This window comes from Stegodyphus dumicola, chromosome X1 (assembly GCF_044657685.1).
Source record: "Stegodyphus dumicola isolate Sdum_Otavi_A_Nest chromosome X1, ASM4465768v1".
In the NCBI taxonomy this organism is placed as follows: domain Eukaryota; kingdom Metazoa; phylum Arthropoda; class Arachnida; order Araneae; family Eresidae; genus Stegodyphus; species Stegodyphus dumicola.
Window position 1 is genome coordinate 238,417,179 of NC_140780.1, and position 22,742 is coordinate 238,439,920.

At 33.5% G+C, this 22,742-nt stretch overlaps 3 protein-coding genes across 3 annotated transcripts in view; 1 reads left to right on the forward strand and 2 right to left on the reverse strand.

Moving 5' to 3' along the window:
- The window catches only part of spict (magnesium transporter spict), a 119,498-nt gene extending 111,426 nt beyond the window's left edge, over nt 1-8,072 (reverse strand). The window contains exon 1 of the mRNA XM_035351330.2: nt 7,939-8,072. The gene's annotated coding sequence lies outside the window, so the exon portion shown is untranslated. The remainder of the gene's footprint in view (nt 1-7,938) is intronic.
- LOC118182052 (membrane-bound acylglycerophosphatidylinositol O-acyltransferase MBOAT7-like) overlaps nt 7,973-22,742 on the reverse strand; it is a 121,709-nt gene continuing 106,939 nt past the window's right edge. The window contains exon 9 of the mRNA XM_035351320.2: nt 7,973-8,096. Coding sequence (XP_035207211.1) covers nt 8,096 — 1 coding nt within the window. The 3' untranslated portion in view covers nt 7,973-8,095. The remainder of the gene's footprint in view (nt 8,097-22,742) is intronic.
- The window catches only part of LOC118182054 (uncharacterized), a 41,248-nt gene continuing 40,010 nt past the window's right edge, over nt 21,505-22,742 (forward strand). Inside the window, exon 1 of the mRNA XM_035351333.2 lies at nt 21,505-22,489. Within this exon, the coding sequence (XP_035207224.1) occupies nt 22,189-22,489 (301 nt within the window). The 5' untranslated portion in view covers nt 21,505-22,188. The remainder of the gene's footprint in view (nt 22,490-22,742) is intronic.

The following is a 22,742-nucleotide window of genomic DNA, read 5'->3' on the forward strand; positions in this document are numbered from 1 at the left end:
TAGACTAAAGAGATAACCTACTTGTCAATCTTGCAGGGTCTGAAAGATATTGAGTGAAGCTTCTATACAAGCAGTACCCTACGAATTATTCATTAATCTTATTGCGATCTAGACAATGATCACGCGCATACACCCCAAAATACAGACAGAATACAATTTTTGAAGAAAACAATTTTTAACTGCGCATGCGCGAAATATATCCATTTTTTTCTTTATAGTTTGGTAGCCAACTAGTAAGAGCAACTTGTATAAAAATTTCATGCAAATATTGTGAAAATTCAGAAAGATAACAGACTTAATAATCACTGCAGTTTCTTTCTGAAATTAGATAAATTAACAATGCATTATCCACAAATTGTCTATTACTGTCGAAGGAATTCCGGAAAACGATTTACTTGTCTAAAATTATTAATCGTCAAAATCTTAATTTTTCCCCTTTAAAGTACCAGACTTTAGTGTCGATTAAAACTTATTCGTTTCTAGTGACCCTGTCAAGTTTTGTTTCTAAAACTGATTCTTTTCAACTTAATTTGCAACAGGCCATCTAAAAGGATTCTTTTACAAGATTTTTGAATATTAGTAAAATGAGCTCGATGCTACTCAGCATGAAATCTTCTACGAGGGCTCTAATGAATTCTGTCAATCAAATTTTCGCAAGAGGAAGAATATAAGCTTATTTTAAATTCTCTACAGATCACTAAATGTGATTATATTCTCCAAGTAAGGCAAACTAGCTTTTTATTTAAGTAAACGTTTTTCGTTAGAGCGTTGAAATTTATATAAGGAGGTAATTAACTGATTTCTAGCCTCTCACCTGAAAGTAAAAATTGGAATATTTTCGATAGAGATCTAGTAAAAATTTGCATTTATTAGAATTCTAGGTTTGTAAAATTTTATCTTAACTAACTCTGTTATCTCATTATTTTGGAATTACTATAATTTCTACTTTCGTCAGCTTCTAGAAAAATGTTGATTAATTAAAACAAGCTTCGAGTTGCTAAGTTTTTCTGAAAGAGCTTAATACCACAGGCTGGCAAACACTCTGCTTTAAATTTTTAGCAGTTTAGTTTCGTGGGCACAAGTTTATGCTATATGTGATTCCTTTCTGATAGTTTAGTCAAAGGTGAGGCAAGGTATGAGCGTGGCTCATGGTATTTTGCATTCTGTGTTTGATTTAATTTGAAAGTATGTGTTTGGAAAGTCAGATGGGTTTTATACCTGCTAAACTTTCTGTTTATCGATTAATGTATTAGTAAATAATTGTATTTTATTTTTTTTCCTTAGGTTTGATATTTGTACTTAGGAGTTAGCTGAGACGAAAAGTTATATATTTGTATCTTAATATAAACATACATGATGAAAACATGGTTTTGTTTAGGAAGATACCAAAATTAAATGTTTTCAAGAAGTTAAATTATATCTCGAAAACTATAGAGATAATAAAATTATGAATATTGCGTCTAATGACATCTGCCATTTTAATCCTTAAATGCACGTAGTTGCCATTTGGCAACATACTCATATTTAGTCATGTAAATCAAATCAAAACACAAGTTTTAGCTTACTGCATAGTGTAACCAATTGGATGCATACTATTTATGTATTATAGTTTTGAAAGATTCGGTGTGGTGGCATCGCTAACGATGTAATGATCATTACTGTGAGTTGATGTGTAAAATGTGAACATAATTTGTGCTTACGAATTTTTGATTTTGTGTTTATTGTTATTTTGATGTTTTAAAATTGTTTGATCAAGTTTAAAGAATGTATTATTGCATAAAATTGTTATTACACATTCGCCTATCATATGTTTTCTGTAAAAGTTAATTTTTAAACGTAAATAATATTTTTCCAAAAATTGTAATAAAAACGTAGTTTAGGTTTTTCTGTATTTTTCCTATTTTATTTTATATCAATTCTAATGTATTTTTGACTTTAAAAATTCATGCATTTAAGGGTTAAATCTGTATTGCACGTATTTTATCTGAGGATAATTTAAATCCGTCACTTATAATGTAATTTGGTAAAATGCTTGTACGAATCAGAAGATGTCTGATAAAACAGTTTAGGTTCTCCTGACTGAAAAAATATGAATAGAGAAACAAACATTCATGCGATATTCTATTATTTTTAAACATTTTTGTGACAAAGAAATACGAGCTTTTTTTTTTTTTTTTTTTCGTTCTCTGTACGACTTACAACAAATTAGTCTGTCTTATAACAAACGAATACCAGAATACGTTGTCAACTGATAGTTTGAAGGCAGTGATGCAGTTCAAGCATTCTAAATGTTTTCCGAATTGGAGCAAATTGACCGTCTCATGTCACACTAACGGGGAAGCATTTTTATGTGTAGCATTTTCTCGTCAAAATACCTTTAATGCGTACTCTAAAGAACAACGTTTACGTGAATATTTGCGAATAATTTTAACAGAGCATGAATTAAAGACAAGGGGGATATAAATAACGAGTAGATTCTGGATAGTTTAAGACATTAGATTTATTTTAATAACACCTATATGGAATAAAAGTATTTAAAATTTTATAAAAGTTAAACTAATTTAAAATCATCTGCTGAAATATAGATTAAAGATTTAATTGATTGAAAAATAAGTCCCCCATTTGCAATCACTAATTTATTTTATAAACATTGGATTTTATACAGTGAATATTTCAGATTAATTTCTGTCTCATACATCAGTAAACACATGACTATTAGTTACTAAGAGATTTAATTGATTGAAAAATAAGACCGCCTTCTGCAATCACTAAATTGCTTTACAAACATTGGATTCTATACAATGAATTTTTCAGATTAATTTGTCTTATACATTAGTGAACACATGAATATTAGTTACTAAAAGTAAAATTTATTAGGTATACCAAAATTCACTGCGTAAACCTGTGAGAAACTTTGTTTCCTGACATAAACAGAACATCACGAAATACCTATTTATACATAAGGTCTACATCAGGGTTTTTAAAACTTTTTTCAGTCGCGACCCCTTTTTATCACTGAGATTTTTCCGCGACACCCCAGGACCCCAAAATATTTACAAACATTTTGTTGGACCCCATAAGTATTCCGCAAATCCGACACACGCGTGAGTGAAACTGTCAATTTTTTCACTTGTACTGTAATATACTATTGCAGTTTTAGGTCATTAACTTTAATTTCTAATTTTAAGAAATAGAACAATGTGAAAATTTTAAATAAGTAACAGATGAAATGACAGCGTCACGTGCAAAGCAAGGAAAAGAGTATTTAAAATATTATATTGCAAAAAGAATGCGTCGAAATATTTTCGGTTTTTTTTTTTTTGGGGGGGGTCTGTATTGTTTTATATTTATCTATTTTCAGGTACATTTGTAAAAATATTTGGTAATTGCAAAATTATTATAATAAGTTAAAGAATTATGAAAACTGCTAACACATCACATGGCTAACATGGCGACGCCCTGTTGCAGGTCCCGAGACCCCCTTGGGGGTCGCGACCCACAGTTTAAGAAACCCTGGTCTACATAATTGAATTTCACATCTCTGTAGGCTCTGTAGGAAGAACTACCGGTTAGAATAAATTCAAATTTTGTTTGTATTATTTTGAGACAATGAAAGTTTATTTGATGAGAGAAAAAATTGCTTCAGTAACGTTCCGCTAGGAAAACAGACGACATTTTATTGCAAAGACAAGAAAAGAAGGAAATTTAAAACTTATTCACAAAATCTGATGTCCTCTGTTTCCTGCTAAAAGTTGAAATTGAATAAATCGAATATTCATCGATAGATCCAAGTCCTTTCATCGCAGGTATTGTTAGTGTGTTATGTAAAGCTTGTTTTTAGATCCACCAACTTCGCGAGGTATTCACTAAAAGATAATGTTTTTAAAGGTATTTCTAAAGCCAGAAGAATGCATGCTTGTAACTCAAGCTGGTTATCTTTGAAAAATGTTCATTGATTAAATTTTGGTTTCCAAAATAAGTCGTAAGTAATTGCGTTGTGGGGTTCCAACCTTTTCTCTAACAGCTAAGTGTGTAGCAATCGTGAATTGGTAGGCGAATAATCGCTTTAGTTCAGGAATAGAGACGTAAACTCAAGAAGGATTAACTACCCTTTATTTCTCAAAATAAGAATGTAACAGTCGGCTCCTTTCTCAGAGCGTACAGTAAAGCCCTCACTTGAACTTGAACTCAAGAGTACTAAGAAATAAAACTTAACTAAAAAATATAGCCGAAGCTATCCGAATTCTAAGTAGTTAGCCACTAAGTATCAACTAAACTGGCGAAGCTATCAAGGGCCTGAAATACAGCCGAGCGTAGTAATAGCTTAGAGAGAGTGTAGCCACAAGACAAACGCGCGCTAGTCAGAATCTCTGGCTCTCTAACGAAGTCAGTGGAACTTCGACTTAAATACCGCTCTTACTCATTTGCATTAACCGCGATTCTAAAAACATATTCTGATAGGAAATTGTAAGCTGAAATTAGGAGAGATAGGAAAGTAGCTTTAACTAAAGAGTTAATTGCTAAAAACTTAGGATAAACCTTACAGCGTCATTGCTACTGCTATGCAAAATTGCATGAAAATTGTAAAATACAAATACTGTCCCTGGTATAGTCTTACAATTACATGGCTTTTCAAAAGAGATAAATATCCCTGGGCGTTAATGCGATTCGAAGGACAGAGATTCTGAAAAAATATTAATCCATCGCTGTAAACCAGGATCACCCAATGGTTGGTCAATTAATGTAAGCGAGAGTTATCCGCCTTAAGAGGGATGCGGAAGTTAAAAATAATTAGAAATTGATCACTTTAAATCAGGCGCAGAACGTTATCAAGCGGTGTTCAAAATTAAGAGAATTTTCACTTTTTGTCGGTTATCTCCAAAATAGGTGGACACATTTTAACGAAATCTGATATGGACATACTAAGGTGATATAATTCAAAATAGTATACCATATAAGAGTCATAGTATTCACTCATGATCATGCCTAAGGCGCAACAGCACAAAAAAATCTGAAACAGAATTTGCAAGATCGAGTAAAAAGGAAGGCTAATGGGGAATATGGTCCCTTCCAATAGTCATGCATCTCTCACAGCTTGATGTTGTACCAAAAATAACGTGGTAATCAGTCATACTTTTGACGTAACTCTGTTTTCAAATCCTAAAGGTTTCTGTGAGAGTGAGCGTCCTTGACATGTTTTACATGATTTAGGACTATACATATGATTAATATTCTAACTTTCAAGAAACTCATATACCAGATTAGCCCTCGGTGAACGAATGTTGTCGTCCATAAAATGAACTGAGGGCCACTTACAGCCCTGAAAAGGAGAGCATAGAGGTTAAAAATATCTTCTCTATACCTCGCAGCAATCATATAACAACTATCAAAGACTGGAAAAGCGTTTTGGCCCCGTCCAGCATGATGCTTGCCCACACCAACAAACCTCCGCTGCCACATTGGTCTCATTTTCAAATATTGCGGGATAATTTTTGGGTCTCTGGTTCTTTCCAGTTGAAGGTATATCGAAAATCAAATGTTAGGCTGAACTGGCCCTCTCTGAAACGCACATGGTCCCCCATTGATGCCTGGTACAAAGTTGATATTCTGTGCAGTATATTAAACGTGCTCTCATGTGTTCAGAAGTGAGCGGGCCGTAAAGAGCCTTTCATGTAGTATTGTGGAAACAATCACATTTGAAACTCGTCTTTCTGTAACCACATGGTTTCCTGTGTCCACATTCTTGTGGCCTGTGGAGAGTTTAATAGCTGTTGCCCTCCTGTTGGGCTTCTCGATCAAGACAAATATCAATCTTCATTAGCCGTCGTGGATCTTGGACGGACTTTCCCAAGTTTTCTCCCTACGGATTCAGAATCTTTAGACTCTTTTCATAAACTGCATTACGACGCTGTGTTTTATTCCCGTCTCTAACACAATCTGCCCTTGTCTCAGTTTTACGACTATTTTCCACTTCATTCCAACATTTAAACTTTAATAATTACTCATTTTAACTGTCTGTTTTTAAATATCACCTGACTTTTTTTGGAGGGGGCCCCACCACGAAAGCCTCCAAGGAATGCAAGTAAATGAAGTGTGGGACCTAGAGCTTCTTTAGGCATATAACCAGATGCGTTTTTTCCTGAATCTCTAGAGATATTCTTTGATGAAATTGTTTAAGAATGTGAAACAATGTGCAAAGCGCTGCAAGTGAGAAATTTATGCTGTCAAGCTGGGAAGCACTGAAAAATAGAAAATAAAGAAATATCCCTGGCATTACACACAGTAGATGTCCGATGGTAATCATTGGCAGATGTGCACTAAAACACTAAATTAATGAAGTAGATCAAAACGAATAACTCCATTTTCCTAGAGATGTATAAACACACACACGCACAAAGAAAGGATGAAATATACGAAAAATGTGAAATAAAATAAATTATCGCATGATTACTCAGTTGCAAGGTTTCAGTCATAAGTTAAAGGAAAAAAAGTATTACATTAAAGTTCACCTTATATTTTTATCATGCTTAACTAAGACCCAAATTGAAATGGACCGTTGAAGTTAGACAGATATTTTCAAAGATGTTGCACAAGTTTTTAATTTTTTTTTTAAGTTTCTGGTGGAAAGAGGAGGTTTTAGCGTTTTAATTTTTGGATCTGCTTTACTGAAACGAGATTTAATTTCAGGCGCAGCTTATGCTATTCTGCCTTTCTAGGTAAACGTCACAAAATATTCTCATTATAATAACTTAAGTTTCTTGAAAACTTATGATCATACGTAAAGGTTAGAGAAATAACACTTACGTCTATAAGAATAACATTTACAAGCTTATAAAATGTTACGCGAATTAATATCAAATTAAACCTTCATATTTTTTCTGCTTGATGATAATTGATTTTTATTATAAGCTTCATGTTTTTATTTCGTACTCATATATTTCTTTTCTGTTTATCATATCGTTGGTATTAAAGCAGCAGTACAAAAAGTTGTCAATGCAGAAACTTCTAATGAGCTTTCTATCCTTAGAAAGAACACGAATAAAAAGTTATATATTTAGAGATTTAAAGTATTAAATACCTTAATCTAAGACATATTAAAAAACAAGGAAGCATTATAAGTATTATGTAAACATATCAGCCAGTTAAGTTGACAGCTATTTTATAAGCATAAGGAAAGAAAAATTGTGTCTAAATAAAATAAAAATTAGATAATAAAAAATCGAAATGTCGAATAAAAGTTACAGAAGAGCATTTTATGAAGGCACTAAAATCCTTCACGAAGTTCCATGTCACATTAGTTGAGATATCGATTTTATTCATTTTCTCAGTTTGAAAAAATATTGTTTATACGCTAGAAAACAAGGAAACAGTAATTCAAATTCTTCAAAAATTAAATATTAAAATTTCACATGCAAAATTTTCTTGGTGATTCAGTATAATCAAATATAAAATCTTAAAAAAAATTTCTGGTGAATGTAATCTGATGCACAAAAGTATGCAATTAAAAACTAATTTGAAGTCAAGATGTAGATTTTAATTTGATTTTAATTTGAAGCCAAGATGTAGCCAGATTGCGCAACGTAATTGCGCAATCTGGCTACATCTTGGCTTCAGAAAATGAAATTTAATACTAACTCTTTAACCTTTGAAAGGAGGGAACTTCGCTAAATGTCATTTTCGAAATGCTGTCTGAGGGGAAGAAAAATATTTTTCGTTCAACTGACGTTGGTGGAACCCATTATTACTCTTGTAGTTCGTAGGTTTTTCTCCCCTTTTCTCGTGCATTTGGGGAATACAACTAAGCTTTTTCAAATATGAATTTTAATATGTACAATCTGTACTACATTTATAAAATGTTATTCAAACATATAAACAGGAATACGCATACAGATGGAGAATACCTGGAATGCAACAAAGGTAGGCAGATATCGCACTTACATCTCACTAAGACAAAATACTCATGAAAATCATGCGCCAAACATGGGGCTCTCAATCAGGGTCGATGTCTGTTTGTCCCATGGCGTAAGTCCTTCTATGGTAGGCTATTTGATGTCCCATCTCAGCGCCCTCCCGCTTTGCAGTTCTGGAATAATTTTCTGAAAAAGAAATGTTATATTTGTTACATTTGAAGTGAAAAGAAAATTACACGTATGAAGAAAAATAAATTAATTCTTGTATTGAGGTGCGTAATACGTGAAGTCAGATACACATTTTATTAATTAGAGTAAAAGTGAAAATATTCATGAAATTTATCATTTGCATATGTTAATAATTTGCAGCATTATAAATTCCATGAATAAGATATATTCTGAAAAATAAATTAATGAAATCAATAATTATAAATTTAATAATTTAAATTATTTTTAAATCGCTCAGCAGCTTAAGCATCTGATTTGAAAGTTAAATTAAAGATCTATTGAATAATCATTTTCTTGACTTTTACCATTCGATATCGCGTGCAGCGACATCGAATGGCAAAAGTAAGGGAACTAGTTATTTGTTAGGGCAGCATGTAAGATAAATTAATGATCTTGTGTTTCGTGTAATGGGTACTCTTAACCAGTTTACATTGATGATAACGTTTTGATATCATAACGTAATGTAACTGCTTCAAAAAATGGAAAATTCGGCTACAGACGTCAATAATTTAAATATCTAATAACTTTAACTGTCATATCTAGACTTTTTCTCAATCAAATTAATTACTTTAACATGAAGAAAAAAGTGAGATTACACATTGTTAGTTACGGCTTTTGAGTTCTCTGCCTTTTATTTGTTATCATCTAAATCTCCCTCTAAGGGCACTTCTAAATTTCGCTCTCTAGAATAACTGGAGCAGTTCTAATAAATACTACAACAACTAAGCAGTTCTAATGATGAATACATAAAAAGTATTATCTCTAAATGTCCTGCAGTGTTAATGATTTAAAAAATTTTACAACCACATGCATTGAAAACAAAAATATTAAAAATCTAATAAGATATACTAAAGTATTACTTTCGCAAGACATTTAATACCATGATTATTTTCTGATATCCATCAAAAACAGATGTAACACAGAAAACAAATAAACAAAAAAAAAAAAAAAAATATTTGTAATTATTTTATAAACGGCTTCTCCCCTTCCCTTCCAAAAATGTAACAAATAAGGTTTCCTTCTTTTTAAAGTAGTTGCAAATGGACTTCAGATAACAATCGGTTTATTTGATAGCATCTGAGCTTACAATTGTTCAACTAAAAAAGAAAGCTTTACTCTCTCTTCTTTATCCTCTCTCTTTCGTTAACAATGAATTTTGTTGATACAGATCACGTTCAGACTAACACGCATCACTGACTACTTCACAGTAAAAATTCGTTTAGAGAAATAAATACTCAATAAATTTTGTTCCAATTGAAAATGGATTTGGGGGCTAAAATGATTAATACGTCAGCAATGTTTTGTTTCGTTTTATATTTTATTTCAAAACATGCTATGAGCAGTCTGGACTATTTTGAAGTCATGAAATTTTTAGCACAGCTGCTGAGTATATTTTGATAAATGCAGCTTAAACGTTTAAAGAAACACAATAAAATTTTGACGTTAGATATAAGTGTAGTCTACAAAATTTTGGGCCTTTACTTTACGTTCAGCTATCAACAGATCCCAAATCGTACGGCACACGTGACTTGGCAAATGCTACCATTCCAAGATGCGTAGCATCTTTAAATGCCACGTAACCAGATAAATAGTCAACTCCCAGAGTTTTAGTACGAGACGTGGCATTACACTTTCTACTCTATTTTTAAAGTCATACAGCTACAGCTGCTTAACTGAGGGATTTAAAAGTAGTAAATGCATTTCATAATATAGCTATATTTCACATTCTTATTAGTATATTTTATTTATATAATTCATAATAAATAAAACCACCTTAACACGAACTCGCTTAAGGCGAACTCTCAGTTAACAGGAGCAAAATTTCGGTTTATTTCGGCAGCGACGTACATGACCTTATTGGAAGTTTTATCGGTTAATGCGAAATTAGATTAGCACGAATTACGTACTGTTGTTGTTGTTGTTGGGACTAATTTCGCTTGTCTGATATACGAGCAAGCCTATGAAATTCATCGAGGCAAGGGACACGATTGCCCCTGTCGTTGACAGGAGCCGCCTTGGGAATCACCATGGAGGTAGGAAGTAAGAAGGAGTCGCCCTAAACAAGTTTCTCCGTACCCTGCTCTGAAGCACCGGCGATCCCTACGTGGTGACCAAAACATTGGGTCATTTACCATTGAGTTCTATGGGATTTAACACGTTCGGGTGTAAATATTTTGTAATTACGTCGCAAATATACATATAAATGTATATATTTTCTTTTTCTACAACACTTCAGAGTCCTAAGTATGTGAAAACAACATATTTTTAAACAACATTTCATTCTGAACGGAATTAAATGCTATACTTTTCACAGGACAGTTTTCTCAGAATGGTTTAATTTGAATGACATATTTTCACAAGTTTTCGTTAATTACAATAGAAAAAAAATTAAGGTAATTCGGTTTTATTCGGTTAAGGTACAAAAATTAAGATCAAAGTTTATTGTATTATTAATATTAAAATTATGCATTATTTCTTTTCTATTTATAGAGCTTCTTCCTAAAATACTTTCTTAAATATGACATGATTTTTTGGCTTCTTTTAAATCGAAAAATGTAAGTCAATTTATAATTAATGCTCTATTCGGTTCATTTTAAATTAGAGAATTATTAGGAATTAAATAGTATTTGACTTTCTCTGAACATTTCTAAAAGGGAATAAAATAAGTTTTTTTTTTAAGTATTATTTAAAACTTGTAACTGAGTTATTATAAAATGTAAAGTGAATAATTCTTTTAATTATACTTATCAGATTTTTTTTTTACCCTTCATTTCAACAATACATATTCCAAAACTCTTTATTACGTTCTTAAGTGCGCATCTCATAGCATTTGCTTTACAATACCTTTTAACAGATTGCTTTCCAATACGAACAATTCTTGCTTAAATAGTTTTATAACGTATTTGTCAACAGGATTTCAATTTATGTTTACAATTCAATATTAAGGTTATTATATATTTAGATAACATTTATAATCATTATAAATTAGATACATTTAATCATTAGATTTCTTCACAGTACTTTCACAGTTGTTTATAAGTGAATAAATTCTTCATTTCAAATACATTTATAAATAATTTAATGAATATTTAAGTATTTTGTCAAAGGCAGATACATGCTTTTTGCAAGCACATGCATAAATACCCATACATATTTCCTATTTATCATTTCCGGCATGTGCAAATCTTTAATTTCTGTGCATTCACTATATTTTTCGTGTAAAGTAATTTACACTAATTTAGCATAGACCCGAAAGTTTCACATAAAAAATATATATGAATATAATTTGAGTGAACATTATAAGTATTATTTTTAATACCCACTCAAAGGTCAGTTTTTCTTCAAAATTCCTCCACAATGGCATCTCTCTCTTTAGGCAGATAGCCCTTGCATGCGTTACTCTATTTAATAAAATCTTAATCTGACCTATGTGCCTAATTACAAATATTTTAACATACATAATTTTATATTTACATTTAGCCATCAAGTTTCAAACTTTTTAAATCTTCTAGAAAATAAATTTTGGCAGATCTCTTTTAGCAATTTTCTTAAAATCTATATTTTTGTAGTGCAACAGCTTAGAATTTTATAAAACAAATTCATAATCAAAATCGCTGTTGTTAGTTATCGAAAAATAACCAAGATGTGATTTTTGCGTAAATGTCAGTAAACTATACAAATTGCTATTATCCATTACACTATGAATGTTTCTTTCATGCGAGAGTGTCCCTTTTTCGATTTCTATGGAACTGCCGTGTGTCGAAATACTATCAGAATCTTGTAAAGCGAGCTTCTGAATGTAAACAAACAACACCCCGTCTGGTGACCAAGCTTCAAAGCAGTGCTTCACTTCTAGCGCGGAATGGCCCCTCCTCCCTTTCTTACCTCCATGGGAATCACACAGGGGACAGTACGACTTTGATCAGTTCCGCCCACCGCAATTTTGAAGCAGAGCAGCCCGGGTGCGAGGATCTCCCACCCCTCTTCCTCTACCATTAAATTCTCGAGAGGACTTTAGGCTCGCCGCATATTAGAGTGCCTCCATGCCGCACAGATACTACATATTTACAAACATCCATTCGTTATGGCAGTCAGAGTCACTAGCCATTACCTCGGTTGGGTGTCTACGAACTGTTTTTTAATCCGTTGCGTCGTTAGATTTTTTTTAACACGAACTTTCAAATTTTTTGGTATTTTCTTCCTTGTTGTTTCTCCGTTAGAGCTGCGTTTAGAAATGTTTCCTCCCATGAAAACCTCACAGAATACACTGTATTTTTTGAAACATAGCCAGCATGAATGCCACTGCTCAACAACTGCTCGATCGTCGTGTCAACAATGAGCTTCAGTCGCGTCAACAATAAGGAACAAATGAAAGTCTGTGTTCAGATGCTCTTTTTTATTTTTTAAATGTTAACTCGTAAGTCTGATGTTAAATTTTGAAGAATTCTAAATTAATCAGATAAAATTTGAGCTGCTGAAATAGACACGGAAGCATCAACTTGGAGTGTGCTTGATGCAATAAAAGCTATCGCCGCATCCTGGAAATCCGTGTCGTCACAACACATACAGAACTGTTTTAGAAGAGCCTGGAGACATAAAGACGTTAATCCTGTTTACGAGTTAGATGATGACAACGATATCACTTCATCTGCCGAATGGAATTTTCTAAAGATGCTGAGATCCTTGGTGTTAGTTTCGAGAAATTTGTTAAGGCAGATGGCGATGTAACCGAGTGTGCTCCCGCGAAACCTGATGCACAAGCAGTTGTGAATGAGATGCAAGAAATGACATCAAAAGAAAGTGAGGAGGACAATATCATTCCACCCACTCGCCGGGAAGTGTTACACGCTTTGGACACTTTAGAACATTTTGCTGCAACATCTAAACTGACCGTTACTTTTACGGAAGCCATGACGATAGTTGGCCAGGAAGTTATCAGGCAGTTTGTAGAGACATTAGGATTTTTTGGAAAAGCCAGAGAGATGAAAAATGAGCAACGCCTTCGCAGGGAATCGAACCGCTGACCTCTGGAATACCAGCCCAGTGTGCAGAACCACTACACCACGAAGGCTCGCTAGCAAAGTGGGAGAAATACCTTACAAGTTTTGGAATTACATGAATTTTTCACCAGGATATGATCTGAGAGCACAATTTTTCAAGTTGCAGTGCAGTAATTAAAGTAGTACTGCAGTATTTCATACTAAGATATACGTAATGTACTGTAAATTATTAATTTGTAGGGAAAAAACTACTCCAGAAATGTTAAGACGAATTCTTTTAACACGAACTCTTGATTTGTCAGTCCCTTAAGGTTCGAGTTAACGGAGATTTACTGCATATCCAACACATTAATTTTATGAACACTGGCAGCCCCATTGTAACTGTTAAGAGAAATTTCTAACCTTAAGCAATTTCGGTACAAGATAATAATTTAATTAAAAAATTATCAGTAGTATTCAGAGTACGGTATGCTTTAAGCGTAATCACATTGTATCGAAAGCGTTCAAAATTTCAATCCTGTTTTAAACCTTTAAAAGAAATAAAAATCAGATTAAAATAACAAAAACCGTGTATAACCGCAGATCTAATGATTTCAGAAGTAGTGTTATCCAAAGGCTGACAGAAAGACTGTAGCAAAATGAATAAATGATATTATCTATTTACAGAACATTAGTTCACTCGGACAGTAATAATGTATAAAGTTACGTTTTACATTATTACTCGGACAGTAATAATGTAAAACGTACGAACGAAAGGTAATAATGGAAATTGCAGTAATAATACTCTTCAAGTGAAAGAAAATCATTCTTGCTGATGAAAAAATGAGAGTAAAGTGAAATCTATAATTTGCAATCAATTATTAAATTACGTAATTCCCTTGGCTTAAAGCTCAGTCTTTTCTTGAAGTTCGCAGATGCATATTGTACAGGTAATACATATACGCAGCTGAAATTAAGGCATTAATTGCCAAAATTCGAAACAACATTATTACAAAAGTCGAAGTTAATCGAAGTATTTATCGCAGCCGAGTATTCTAATGGAGCTGAAGATGAGAAACCCGGAGAAGAATGCCTGCGTGGGGGACATCTTAAGTTGTCTAGCATTCAGACTGCATTGTAGGAAATCCCCACTGTTAAATCAGTGAAAGTCAAAACCGTTACGAATTAGTGCCCAGTGGCGTTCAGTTGCTTTATCCACTGGTGATCTTTAAAGTTAGAAATTTTAATACTAACCTAAGTAGTGAGTTTGTTACAAAAATATACTTAGATACCGTTTTAACAGATATTCAAATACAATGAGAGGTCAGTTTCTAATTATATATTATTCATTCTTATTATGCGTATAATAACTCTGTAACTAATTATTCCCATTTATTTTTGCCATTTTTACATACATATTTCCTAACTATATAGCAGCTATCAGCTCTGTGTTGATAAAAAATTAAGAGTCTTGTTTTAAATTTGTAAAGGTTATAAATTCATACTACATATTCATGTATGTAACGCAAACTTTTAAGTATTGATTTCTAAAAAACCATGTAATATCTTTTGAATTAAGAAATTCGCTCCCCCGCCTTCTTTTTTTCCATTAATTTTGTCGAGTCAACTCATTTAGTCAAAGCACCATAATTTTCCGTGAGCCTGTTCTTACATATTTAATTTCCAGTTTGAAGAATATATTATTTAGTACTAATCTAAAGACGCCAAATCTCTCAATCTGTCAAAATTCAATGACATAATGTACAAACAGTAATTTAAAATCTAACACCTGTTTCACATATTGGAAAAAAAAATAGGAACTAATTTTCTCGAATTATTCCTTGTTCTGCTCCTTTCTTCTTTTGATCTGGAAGACGCGTATGAACGCTTTTAAAATCTGTCGCAATGCAGTGACTGTTATTGTTTTGCACTGAGGATAAAAATATGCAACAAAATTATTTTCTCACAACAATCTAGTGAGTTTGTAGAGTCTTAGGGTTTCTGAAATAGGAGATGTGAAAAATGTGCAATACCCCGCCAGGACTCGAACCTGAGCCTCTCGAATACGTGCCGAGCGTGCTACCGTTACACCATGAAGGCATGCAGAAAGGAGGGAGAAAATACCTTATATGTTCTTCAACATAAAAAAGAAATTCAAGAAAATAACGCTATTTGGTAGTTTCTATCTTTTCTAGGTAGATGAAATGTGAAAATACGAAATGTGAATCTCGTAAAACACTTTCTGCCGTGAATTGTGCTGAACTCATCTTATTTTTTAGTAGCACAAAAAGGCTACAGAAATAAGCTAATGAAAAAAGGCCACGAATGCAGAATGTTCTAATACAGCTCCTTAATCTACAAAATGTTTTCTAGTAATTACATTTGCATCTTTCTATACAGCTATAATGTATACACAGTAAAGCGCTGTATAATGCGTGATCCTGAGATTCTCATTAGTCATCTGGTCACTGATGGATAAAGACAAGTTCATGTGCAAGAAACAAGATTAACTAAAATCAGTATTTTAAAAAGAGCTTTGGAGATAAATGTTAATGAAAGCACATTCTGGGTTTCTAGTTATAATTAATAGAGCGCGAAATATCATGAGCGTCTTTTTATCTTCTCATTTTTTAAACCTTCCCTATATTTAGAGAAATGTACCGCAAATGACCTCATAAACTCTTCCGGTAAGATTTTTAATGGGATATGTAAAATGAAAATGATTTTTTTTCGTTTCATAAGCACTTTTTGTTTTTTTATAATGAAAATTTAGTTCCTTAGAATAATTTTACGTCAGATTTTTGTTTTCCAAGGCTTTATTATAACTCTAGCTTGCTTTATATCCAAAATTCTAGTTAACTGAAAAGCATCATAGCTTTTAAAGGCAAAAGAGACAATTTAAATTTTAAGGGTTTTCATTTTTCTTTTGAAAGAGGGATTTAAAAACACTCAATTATTTGGATTCATGCTACTTTATAAATCTTTCGATAACAATTTTAATATTTGTATAAAAATGAAAATAGTTGTTGCTTTCGTAACGCAAAGGCTCGACTAAAATCATTTCTGCATTTAATTTTATTACAATATTGAAAAACGTATGTAAAATACACAATTTAAGCAGCGCAATTGATGCACTAAATTTAATTATATAATTTCTCTTAAATCCCTTTGTAAAAATTTACATTCTTACTAGCCAAACCTAGCGTTTTAATAAAACTCTTTTATTGAACCTGAAAATTAATTGTCCTGTAATTCTTTAGTTCTTAAAATTAATTGGCTTATTCATCTTTGTTAATTTCTGTCCACCCCCCTCACCAAGTATTCCATAAAATAAATCAGAGGCTAAAAGAGAGGCAAAGAAATATTGGATTGAATATTCTGGAGAACTGCTTTCTATAATAAATAGCGTACAAGCGAAGCAAGAGAGTATGACATGGAAAGACGGGAAAAAGTGGACAGGGACATCATTTTTACAGGCAATATTTGTACACCAGCTGTATGGGCATAGTCACCCGGCATTAACTGCATAGCTCCGCTCCACTTTCGAAGCCCAACCTCCTAATATCTCAGAGAACGGATCCGACGATCTCTCACCCCTCTTCCTCTACAATCAAGCCTCTTCAGATAACCTGCGTCTCATCAGTATCTTAAATGTCCCCATGCTACACAGCTGCAGAGCTTCTTCGGGATTCGAACCTAGAATAGGGAAACCAGCATCGCTAACCTTTATAATGATGAGGGCGGCAGTGTGAAAGCATTGTAAATCTTTCAGTTCAGACAAGTTCAGAATCCAGAAATCTTCCAGAAATCTTCCAGAAAATAATGAGCATGATTTTTTGATAAAGAGGAGCCATTGCTTATTGACTTAGGGACTTTATGATATCATGAAAACTACTAGTAAACTAACATGTTGATTCAAATCTGACGAGACATAAAGGGAAAAAGTCATAGCAAATACAGCAAAGATGCATGGCTTTTCCTTGGGAACGGTCCAACACACAAGGCTCACATTTCCTGCATTGCTATTTGATCGTTCACATTTCTTGCATTGCTATAACAGCATCAGCATTTCGATTTCAGCTTCTTCCCAATTCACCGTATTCGCCAGATTTCTCCCAAAATGACTTTGTTTAAAAAACTGAAATGATATTTACGTATTCATGTTATAGAGGCGATGATGATTTGAAGATATCGTTCAAGAATGGTTTGAAGTCTGTGAAAAAAATATTTCTGCTGTAATCCAGGTCTTAAAGGATCACTGTGCTGGATGCATTGAAATCAAGGAGAGCTATGTTAAAATTTGAGAAAGTCAATTCAGACATCTATCTTGAACAACTGTTTTAGGTTTTTAACTAACTAAAGGCACCCGTATTTCTATATATTCTCTATTGCCCTCTTCATTATTGTGTAGTCTGCAAATTTGGTGGTATTTTAATTCTCATTTTCTTCCGCAAAATCTATTTAGCTGCTTTTCCACACTTTCCCCAGCTGTATAATATACCCATAATTAATTTGTACATGTACCTCAGCACAAGAATTATTGTTACGTTACATTGACTTACTGGTAATAATGCCGTCTGATTTGTCTTCCTCAGTTCTGGGCTAGTTTTGGGATATATGGATTACTTCCGTTGAGAACGTTAAACTAAGAGCTTCGAATGGGACAACTATCTCTCCAATGACATACTACCTTTATCATTACTATTTTCATTTGTCTTCATGATGTATAATTTCGCCAGTTTGGGTTCAGAAATTCCAATCAAACTAGTAACACAAGAAGATTTTCAGAAATATCATAAAAAATATATAAAAAATTATCTGGATTTCCAAATTCTGTTATTTATTTTCATAGTTATAACCAAATGAAGTTAGTTCAGTGACGTTTTATAATTTTAATATTTCTTATACATTTTTACAAATTTAGCTACCATAATTATGTATTCAGTAATTAAGCATGAAACATGCGCTTAATGTTTTACGTCTTGCCTTATTATATGGCATTTTGATGAAGCCCCAGCCCTGTCAATGGCCGGGTGTTTAAAACTGCTAAATACTGGTAGTTCAACCCACGTAGAGTGAACTAGGTGAACGAGCTTGGCTGCATGACTGTTTTTCGCAGTTTTCTCCATATATGACGTGGATAGCATATTTGTCTATAGAAAATCCTCCACGAAACCACCGCTTGTCTTAGTCAAATAGCCCTTGTGTGTTTTGTCACATTCAAATAACTCTTATGTAACCCTTTGCTTTATATTAATATTAGAAGTTTGTTAGGCAGCTTATAATTCCTTGAACAGGATGAAGTTTAGGAAAGTATTTAATGCCAGACTGGAAATAGCACCTGGATCTTAATTCTGCGGTTGCATGAGGATCCTAGCTGTAGATAGTATTCCAGATTAAATACAATATCAGAGTACTATTTAACTGTGGCTCAAAATATTCATGATAGATCAAATATACCGATGTATTTTTATCAAAATAAAACTTAATTTGCGTAAATTTAAATAATTTGACTTAATGATATCTGAAGAGATTTATTCAACATTTAGGTTACTTTGCGTAGTGAAGCATTAAGTTTTCGGAGTGAGACACATGAAAAATAAGTTATGCTTTCGCCAAGGTTTGAACCACCGATCTTCGGAAGCTAGCCTAATGTGATACCAGTTTCACCACTACAGCATGCACGGGGTAAGAGCGTGTTTTTTTATTGTATTTCAATAATAAAGGAAAATGACTCGTTTTTACATTTATTATTACTGTAACCTTGCAGTCCCTCATAAGAATTGAATTTCATACCCTTGGATAAAAGCTAGCTTTTCAGAAAACAATATGACTATTCTATTGTGATGTAGAACCCCTTTCTGGAAAACTCTGGCCATCTGTTTTAACGGCTTTGATTTCTGTATTTGCTTTCTGTATTGTTTCATCATACTTCCATTCAATTGCTGCAGCCATTAATAGTTCCTATGCAATAAAATCTGCATCGGCTTTGATTTCTGTATTTGCTTTCTGTATTGTTTCATCATACTTCCATTCAATTGCTGCAGCCATTAATAGTTCCTATGCAATAAAATCTGCGTCGGCTTTGATTTCTGTATTTGCTTTCTGTATTGTTTCATCATACTTCCATTCAATTGCTGCAGCCATTAACAGTTCCTATGCAATAAAATCTGCATTAAAGATAAATACCTCAACCCCATAGCCTGTATTTAGTTTCTGACTGTCTAAATTTTTTATTTAAGAAGAGTATTAATGGCTATATTATCTTCCTTAACGAATAACTTTACTTCGAATCTTGACACATTATTCTCAGTGAATGTTTTACAGCATTTCATATTGGAGTCGGCCAAATAACTCTCATCAATCATATCATGAGATGTCCATTGTTATCTCTCTAGTAGTTCGTCAGAGAGATACTTTCTGCTCTAGATACGTTTTTAGTGATGAGAGGAAGAAGAAAGGAATATAGTGTGATGCCCATGATAAGCCATTTATTTTCATCCGTTTCAGAGGTTTTATCATTTCTTCAAATAATTTGCATAGGATTTGCAAATGATATCCAAACCTTCATCCGACAGGAAATACCCTTTCTTCTCTATATTTTACGTACTGAAATTTTTTTTAAACGACTAAACCCAACAATCATTTAACCATTTCTTTAAACAGAACATTACCGAGAATGCATTTCAAGGGGCCAATATTACACCAATGGGAAAAGGGATAGACAACTAAAATCATCGACATCTTATCTGGGATTCGAACTCGGCATAAACGGCATGACAACGGGTTCCGCTAAAAACTGTACTACAGAAGGTAACGTAGTTCGAATTATAGTGTTTTTAAAATTTGGGTTATGCTGACATTCACAAGAGTGTGCCAAGGGAAGGGACGTCTTTATGGAAGACATTTCAAGCGAAACTGACTCGTATCCACGTCAAACATGCGAAAAATTATGAAAACTCACATGCAGCCAGTACGTTCGCCAGAATTGGAACTTAGGGCAAACTGCCAGTGTTCAATGACTTTATCACTCGACTGCTGATGCGCAAATTATAGTGCTGTGTATATTTTATTTTCTTGGCTACAAAAAAATAAGAAAATAGCTAGCTATTTTAGAGATATGGAGATATCGATTTTCTTGATACAAAGGACGTTTGGAAGTGTAGCGCATCGATGCTGCAATCTATATTCTGATGAATTTAACTATCTCATACTTCTTTTGCCAACAACTTCATTTAATAAAAGCAACATTTCAATCGTCATCTTTTTTCTTTCTTTCTTTTTTTTTTTTCTTTTTTTTTTTTTTTTTTGGCACATTAGCAATTATAGATTCTCTGTCCAACTATAGATCTTTGAACTATAGATAGAATTATAGATTCAGGATGGTATTTATTTTTGAAATATTTGTAACTTGTTAGAAAAAAGAAGAACCGCATTATCTAATCCAAATTTATTTTTAGAACGCATGTTTTAGCAATGCTTTCCTTTAACAGCTGGATGGTTTCTTCTCTTTTCTCTCCTCGTCTTTTTTAGTAATAGAACAAATTTCTTTAAGTAAGACTGTATGACAAATCCTATTTTAGAAGCGTACATTTAGTCTCCGTATGGGAAAAAGTATTTTACTTTATTTTTTAAAGTTCCTTCTTTTTATCTCATAAAAAAGTAACTATAAAGACTTTTCTTTAAGTAGGATTCAAAAAATCCACTTCCGATCTTAATCGCATCCGGTGCTCTACTAGTTAAGCTATCGAAGTCCAACTACTAGTATTCCAAATTTTTACCTAAAACTTTCTTCTACTTTAGGAGAAAACATATTAGTTATGATCCATATGGGTCATCGATGAGCAATCCAAGTTGTTTTTCCGAAGGTTCGACATTAATGGATGTCATTGCCAAGAAATGGCTTCGGATGGAAATCGATATCCGGACTCTCAGCTTAAGGGCACAGTGAAGAACTTCATCAGTTAAATTACCGGATTTTCGGGGCCACCAAATGCTTCATGAATAAAGTTATTGAAAAAAAATACCCTTCTTTTTGAAATTTTTTTGGCCAAAAATAAAAGGAACATAAAGTATACAAATATAATATGCATTGTTTATACATCGTGGTTTGAGGCTTAGAGTGATTTTCTATTTGTCAGAGGATGTAAAGGTAAAATTAATACTCTTGGTAAAGGTCTTTAACTCTGAATTTATTTTCGATGTCCAATGAAATGCGTGACACTTGAGCGCACTGCTCAGTAGTGTAACCCTACTGATAAACTTGGATCGAATAAAAATCAGAGGTAAGGCTCTAGTCGATTTCCGAGTCAGAAGTCGCTTATAGATGGAAAGGATGAGGTCGTAGAAGGGCAGCATGAAGGCGCGGCCGTGTTCCGCCCGTGTGCGGACGCTTTGTAAGACTTTCTCGGGGGTGCTCTGGTTACACAGATGACTTCCTCCCAAGCTACGGTCCGTGAACTTACACTAAAAGCGTTTCTTGACCTTTCTTCTCCTTTCTCAATTTCTTCCAGAAAAGACTGCACTCGTTGTTCTTAGTTTTCCTTTCAGGAAATATTACGCTCCTATCAACTACATATTATCAAGTTTAAAGCTTGTTAAACGGATGTGAAAACAAACAAGCTTTCTTCGTCTTAAGTAAGACTTACGCTCATCACTGTTGGCGATAGAAATTACATATTAAAGATGATTTTTAATCTAAGCTTGACCCAGATGGCTGCGAACGTCTCGGTTAAGCGTTGCGCTTGGCCGCATTGACCCTTTCGACCGGAACACGCGCGACGCGGCTAGCATGGAGCACCCACGACTCCCACCAGATCCGAGCGGTAGAAGAAGAGCGAAAGAAGTCCCTCATCATATATCAGTGATTGATCTAGTGACCTATATGAGTAGCTGGATTTGGACCAATGGTTGTCTTCTCAGCCGTATAGAGATCTGCATCATCTGATTGAAAAAATTCTGTTTGGGGGATACGTCGAGGGCAGAGCCGGGAGAAATGTGTTAGTCGATTGACTGCCCTAAAGAATATATCAAGAATCGAATTCGAGAGCAAAGAGTTGCTAGTTGCAGGGATGAACGGCCTCATCTTGGGCACGTTACAGTTGGTGTGGCTAGTGACCGGTACTCCTTTAGATTCTGGTCGTTATTTGATCGATAGCAGACCGATTCATTTTATTGATGAACCAGACACAGACTCTCACATTATTAATTCCACTATAATATTAAAAAAGAAAACTAATTCGGCTGGCCCCGTTTACTATGAATCCCGAAAGCCAGAATATGCTATCAATAATCACCATGTACGTCAAGGGGAAGGAGCCGTATGGAAACGACCACATACTACGCCAGCGCAGTCGTTCAGCAATCACAAAGGTTAGTAAGATAAGAATTTCTTTTCTGTTTTAATACACTTAATGCATTTTATGATATCGATAAATACAGAGATTCCCGTAAATCTTAAAAGACTAAAATACTTTAATATAAAGTTAAATTATTTTCAATATAAATTCATTGAATGCTTTAACGATTCTATTTACGCCAATCGTCACTTTTTTAAAAAAATTTAACCGTGTTGAAGGTATGCATGTTTTAGACTTGTGCGTATTTGACACTTTGGCTTAGATGA